A 7,054-nucleotide genomic window follows, 5' to 3' on the forward strand; every position below is an offset into this window, starting at 1 on the left:
CTCTATGGGACTAAATATTTTTTCACAGCTCGAACAAATAATTGTCTTTATATTTTACATATATTTAGGACTAAAATCATTTTCCAAAATTTTCTTTCTACATCTGACCTTCAACCCTTTTTTTATGCAGCCGTCATTTATAATTGACTTTGTCCCATTAGAGTAAATTATTTTTGGCAAATTGTCTGAAACTTCACACACATTCAAATGCATTTTCACTATCTGAAAAGAAGTAAAAAGGTCTTAATGTTTCATTTAATATCTTTATTAACATTCCATTTCCTCTTGTGCTGCTCTATTTGATTTGGAACTCACACGTGAAAATGTCTAAAACTTGACACAAATTAGGTGCAATTTCACTGCCTGGAAAGTGTTTCAAAAGCATTAAAACCACTTTAACATAGTGTTTCATCTTGGAAATCCAAATCAATTATCGTAGCAACAAGTGAAAGTCAACTAAATTCTGACTCGTGCAGTCATCATTAGAGCATCTCTGCTAATGCCAATAGTCACAGGCATCTTTCCTGACCTCTGGTTATTGTATGGATCACATTTTTCAAACTGGCATACGATAATTTAACCATATGCCTGACTTCCACAACAACCTATGGCTTATATTCTTCAGCACTGCCCTCACCCTCACTGCTTCTGTCCTCAACCTCTTCTCTCTGATGCTCTTTTATCACTATAGCATCAATACTTTCTAAAATAGGTACAGTTTTGTCTCTCTGTCTTCCAAAAAAAACAAACATACAAACATCAATCTAAAACGCATGCATAAAGGTTATTATACTGCCTGCCAGTGCTGAACAATAGTGCCAGCTACGGAAAATGTGTATTTCATAAAATGACTTTGTCATTGATGCTAAGTTGACTTAATTTATGTGATTTTTCTCATTTGTACTGTATAGTATATCTTCATAATACAACATAAAAGGTGTCTCTCTATTATGCATTAATTAAATAATAATTAAAGAAAAAAAGACAGCCAATTTTATTTGTTTATTCTTAAAGAATAATGATATGGTTATTCCATTGCTTTCAAACTAAACACATTTTAATAACCAACGTAGTACTTTTCTGCGTGTATATTTATTTAATTGTTTGTTTATTTATTTATTTATTTGCTTGCATATATTTCTTATGGAACAGACTCTTAGTGTCCACTAGGAGGCTTGACTAACAAGGTATTTGTCTGGATGCAAACATTTATGGCATAAACTGTAAAATATAGATAAAACGATGGTTTAAAGGACACGAATTGTTGCTGTTGGAGGATTCGGCGTTTGATGGGTGAGACTGGAGTCGATATGCTCATATAAACTCTGCAAACTTGTGTAAAAATTACGGAAAAACAAACAAACACTTGGACGAGCTAGGCTAAGCTAAGCTAACACGGGCTGGCTGTATTATTCCGTCTCGCCATTTGTGTTTTAGCATACAAGTGTTTGTATGCCGCACAAAATAATTACACGTAAATAGAGTAATTTGTGCGTTTTAAACGGGGCATTAAGGGTGAAAGGGGTGGACCAAATGGTTTTCTTTAAATCATAAACAGTCTGTTAGCCGTCATTAGCATGTTAGCTGGGCTCCGCGCTGCGTGCTAAATAATAAATAATCCAAACGTTGTCAGGAGCAACAAAATAACGTTCGTGATCGTGTTAAGATGCGCTTTAAGCACAGATTTTTCCATCTTAGTCATATATTATCAATTTCATACGGAGTTGGCAAACATTAGCACTGATAGTGTCAGTTTCGGTGGGGGTGATTATAAGGAACAGATTTGGGCCGCGTCCCAAAACCTAGTGAGCTGCCTAACGTTACCTAGGCAGCATTTTGGGCGATATGGGCGTGTTCGAAGTTTCGAACCTAGTAAGCTACCTATCTAGACTGCATTGTAGGTCATAATAGACTGATATTAAAACTTTCGAACACTCTCACGAGTCACCAATATGTTGTCTAGGTAGGCAATACCTTAGTTTTTGATACATAACTTTACACGTCGGCCTAATCTGCAGCAGGATTAACGTAATAGAGCAGTAAACACCAGGCAAAATGCCAAATGTTCTTTCCTAATGTACACATCGCAATATTTTTAACATATTTTCTGAGATACTCATGAGGAAACACATTTGAAAAGGTGGATATTGTGAGTTTGGAACCTGCTTTGCTTTCTTTTCCATTCTTCACGGAAATGACCATCTTGGGGACTTTAATGATATATCCAGGAATATTACAGAAATCTTTCATCGTACTCAGTTGTATCGTGTCTAAATCCCTCTTTGTGTCCACATCTCTCTTTTCATCTATATTTTAGTAGATTATCAATGATCAACAGTCTCGTCTCTATTGGCCAGTCCAGTGCGCATCTATGAACTCCATACCGCCCTCCACTTCTGCCGTCAGTATCCCTGTCAGCTCCGTAGATTCGCCACTGTCAGCTGTCAGCTTATCTGTTGGCTCTCCTGGCATTCCCGGCACACCATCCGTTGGCTATGGACCCATCAGCAACTCTCAAGTGAGCGACATCATCATGTTCTTGTGGACTCTTCTTTTTTTTATTGTGTGCCTGATGACTGTTTTTCTTATCACTTCTTTTCTATTTATCTCATGCAGATAAACTCCTCAATGTCTGTGTCTGGGTTACATGCTGTCAGCAGCTCTGATGATGTGAAACCCCCTTTTGGCTTGAAGAGTGTCAGTGGCTCTGGGCCAATGCTGTCCCAGAAACGCATGTGTGCCATTTGTGGGGACCGTTCGTCGGGTGTGTACTAGAATATAGTGCATTCGGATTGCCTTTTTTATTAGTGATGCACCCAATTCATTTTTACCGAAAACAAAATTAAAGTTTTCATTTAGCGGAAAAACCAAAACTGTTTCAGCTTTTAAATTAAATTTGAGTGTAAAGAGCTTCATTACATTTGGATAACTGGATAACAGAACACTGGATGCTGTTCAGGGGATCGGTTACTCAGGAGATAAACTGGTCATAGTAAACTGGTCAACTTTTCGATATTTCAGCCGGACAAATGTTAAATATTGCAATTTTTGGTCATGAAGGAGTTTGTCCACTAGGCCTCTTGGTTGGAATAAAAAAGTCATAACAGTCAATGACTTATAAAAACTATCATGACAGATTTATTCCAAACATGCATTAAATAATAAATACATCACTAGCAGGTTAAGTAAATATAATGCATTTGTAATATAGTGCATTTATTTAATAAGTGCTCCTCTCTAGAGTTACTTTTATTTTTTTAATACACCTGTTTAACGCGTTTATGGCTTTCCTGAGGTAAATGCAGTGTTACATGACATTATTTACAAGCTGGTTTATTGGCATCTTTCTGTGGCTGAAACACTGATTTAGTGATTACATGAGATGTGATACATTTCAGTAAGGTGTAATGTTTCTTTCAACATACCTTCTGATGTTCATTCATGTTTATTTCGTGCTATAACTAGCATTAAAGAGCAAGAGATCATCAGTTCACCCTTGTACTTGAACTGAGGCAGCTACAACGATCTCTCACGCCATCTGTCACGTAAAGAGCATCAAAATGGCATTGATTTATTGTTTGAATATCATGGTAAAATGGACTTCATTATTAAAAGGTTGACTATATCTTGAAAATGGTATGAAAGTTTTTCATAACTATCCGAAACTAAAATGAATAAATTTCTAAGAATGTATAATGTGTTTTAAACTAGATTTGCCTTTATTTATTAATATTATTATTGATATTGTGAGCAATCTTATGTGTCATTGACCCTAGTAGCATCATTATACAGGGGATGTTGTTTACATTGAATGTTTTGAAAAATGACATTTCTTTGCAGCTCAGAGGTAATGTGAACATAATTTGTGTGTGCAGGGAAGCATTATGGCGTGCACAGCTGTGAAGGCTGTAAGGGTTTCTTCAAGCGCACAATCAGGAAGGACCTGAGCTATACCTGCAGGGACAACAAGGAGTGTCTGGTCGATAAACGTCAGCGCAATCGCTGCCAGTACTGCCGCTATCAGAAGTGCCTGGCCATGGGAATGAAAAGAGAGGGTGGGTACCTGTCAGCCTTCCACTAAAGATATGTAATCTGTAGTATGAAGTAATATACAAGCTGTATGTTCAGTAAAATATAGGTACTGTAGGTGGAGAATGGTGTCAGGTGAAAGGCACTGTAGTAGCATTATGTAATGCAGCTGGTGTTTGAATGGGTTTAATGGTAGATCAGCGTTATGTCATGGAAATTCTGCATTGTTTTCATTTGAGAAGATGGTGTCAGTCATAGCATGTGTTAAGAGGAGCACAATGATTATATGGAGCTACAATGACTGGTGGATTAATTGGGTTTAGTTAAACAATGTAAGAACAAATAGCCTATTAATCCCCAGCTCATGACAGCTGAATAAAAGCATGTTTTATGTGGGCGGGAAACAACCAGCAGGACAAAAACTAGGGTTGGGAACTGAGAACCACTTATGATATTGATGATTTTGACATTTGATTCCATTAATGGTTCTTGAATATTTGCATTCAACGCCTCACTCACTGAATCCTTTGTGTGGTTCATGAATTATTATCTGAAGAGTTGAGGACTCTTCAGATAATAATCTGAATTATGTTGGACTATGTTATGTTAATTATGTTAGTCCAACACTGTTATGTGGACTAAAGGTTACTAGAGAATCGTTAAGTATGATTGCAATTGGAACTAAAATGGTTAAATTCCTTATTATTCCATGAAGATTTTTGACAGAAAATTGATAATCAATTATTTATTTTTATACAATAATAATTGTATTTGTAATTGTTCTTGCATTGTCATAAACAGAATGTAAGTCTGTCCTTGAAGTTTGTCTTGACCTTTGAAAGTAATTTGGGTGGTAATTAGTTATTTCGATGTTACTTGGATCCAAAGCAACTTACAGTTCATGGCAGCAATCTGCTGAAAAGTGTCTTGCTCAGTGACACAATGGTGATTGTTTTTGAATTGCATCTTTTGGTTTCCAGGCCAGATCATGGACCAATAGGCAACACCACCCAGTTGTGTGTTACTGATGGCCGGGTTGATTCTTTGACATTTATAAGTTTCCCCTCTTTTATCTCCCCCCAGCTGTTCAGGAAGAGCGTCAGAAGAATAAGGAACGGGATGGAGACTATGAATGCAGCAGTTCAGCCAATGAGGAGATGCCTGTGGAAAAGATCCTGGAGGCCGAGACAGCTGTAGAGCACAGATCAGACTTGCACTCTGATGCCACTGGTTCAGTGAGTATATTTACATGCCACTCATGGCTGCATATTACACTTGTTGTTTAGAAAGTCTACAGAACAAATAATATAACTAAGGAACCTGGAAACATTCTGGGATAAAGTATCATTGCATTGGTTTTAGGTCTGTACGGTTCAATTCAGTCTATATAATATTTAAAAAAAAATGTTATACAATATTTTATTTATTGAATTAACAATGTAATCAAAAAAAAAATATATATATAAAAAATTATATTTAAAAAAGTTACTACTTTTTTTTTTTTTTATTGTTTTTGGCGCAGTGTTTCCAAAAACTGTCATTCTTCATTTAAATTGTTATTTCCATACATCTCTACCAGTCCCATCAGTCTCTATGGGTGCTTATTTTCCAGGCAACACTATAAGCATCACATTTGAATTCAGTTTATTTGATGATTCAATGTTGAAAACTTTAGATTTCAATATTTCTCTTCATGAAATGCAATTATTTCTTGACCCAAGAAATAATAAAAATGAGTTCTCATCTCGTGCAGGCGAAGTGGGACAGTCAAAATGCTGAATCCACCGAAACTGCACAAGCTCATACAAGTTTCCTGTTTCCCGAGAGCAATTTGGAATACTCTGGGGTTTTTATTGCTTAATTTAACATCACAACTCGCATAACAAATGGAATACTCTGAGTCAGATACACAAATGAATATATTTTGATGTCACTACCAGAGTATAACCTGATTTTTAACATGCTTTACTTGCGTTACCGGGTTATTGATTTGCATGTAATCTGGTACAATGGGTTATTTCAGAAAGCTAATATTTGGAAGTTATCAGAATATTGGCATTCATGTAAACATGCTCATTGTCAGCAGTTGCCTTGAAATGGAAGTTGCAGAGGTTGGTTAAAAGGTTGTAAGCAATTCTTTTGCAAAGTTATGCCAAGCATTGATTGCTGCCAACTGTTGCCTGGCAAAGTCAGTTTACTGTTGGGTGAAACACAGCCCTTATTTAAAGCTCTTTAAATGCTGGTGTTCCCAGAGCTGGTGTAGAGATTATGATCTTTTTAATTCTCAGTGTTTGGAGTTGAATATCCCCACAGACAGATTAACAAAGAATAAAGCACTCAGACGTTTATCAGTTCACAAATTCTCTTTATGTTGTCCAGAAGTGCCAGAGGCATTTGCTCTTAACTCTCTCCTCCACTGACTCTGTGACTTCTCTGTTCTCCAGCCCAATGATCCAGTCACTAACATCTGTCAGGCTGCAGACAAACAGCTGTTCACGCTGGTGGAGTGGGCCAAGAGAATCCCTCACTTCTCTGAGCTGCCCCTGGATGACCAAGTCATTCTGCTCAGGGCTGGTACGAGCACCTGACATTCTCACACTCATTTTGCTGCTGTCTGTTTGGGTACTGAAGGTTTAATCTCTTGTCAGCTTTGTTTAGTGGCCTTGCTAATCAAAATAGAGTTATTATCTAAAATATATGTATATATCAAAGTATTCAGCATTCTGAAGAGGAATAGAGGATGTATACATAGGGCTGGACAATAATTCAATATCAATATGTATCGCGATATAATTTTTTTCAATAACGGTGATATGATTTTTAAACACATTTCCGACACAGGATGTGTTTTTCCTTTTAAAAAACAGCTAGATGGAGTACAGTTGAATAGGAAAGAACCGATAAGTGTCTTAAAGGTCCCATATTGTACACCTTTCTGGAGTTTTATTTGAGGTTTTGATGTCCTTAAGAATATATATTTGCGGTATAAGTACCAAAAACCATCTCAATATATTTTTACAGCTCC

General features: G+C 36.6%; 1 protein-coding gene across 4 annotated transcripts in view; it reads left to right on the forward strand.

The window, feature by feature from the left end:
• The first annotated feature begins 1,149 nt into the window (after window positions 1-1,149).
• The window catches only part of rxrbb (retinoid x receptor, beta b), a 7,938-nt gene continuing 2,033 nt past the window's right edge, over window positions 1,150-7,054 (forward strand). The window contains exons 1-6 of one of the 4 annotated variants that reach the window (XM_016452746.1): window positions 1,150-1,187; window positions 2,318-2,518; window positions 2,617-2,764; window positions 3,876-4,055; window positions 5,113-5,264; window positions 6,474-6,603. In XM_016452746.1, coding sequence (XP_016308232.1) covers window positions 2,372-2,518; window positions 2,617-2,764; window positions 3,876-4,055; window positions 5,113-5,264; window positions 6,474-6,603 — 757 coding nt within the window. In that variant the 5' untranslated portion in view covers window positions 1,150-1,187; window positions 2,318-2,371. Of the gene's footprint in view, window positions 1,294-2,317; window positions 2,519-2,616; window positions 2,765-3,875; window positions 4,056-5,112; window positions 5,265-6,473; window positions 6,604-7,054 lie in introns of all 4 variants that reach the window. The other 3 variants (XM_016452744.1, XM_016452745.1, XM_016452747.1) reach the window with 3 other exon arrangements.

The sequence above is a fragment of the Sinocyclocheilus anshuiensis genome, unplaced genomic scaffold, assembly GCF_001515605.1.
Source record: "Sinocyclocheilus anshuiensis isolate Anshui unplaced genomic scaffold, SAMN03320099.WGS_v1.1 scaffold1559, whole genome shotgun sequence".
NCBI lineage: Eukaryota > Metazoa > Chordata > Actinopteri > Cypriniformes > Cyprinidae > Sinocyclocheilus > Sinocyclocheilus anshuiensis.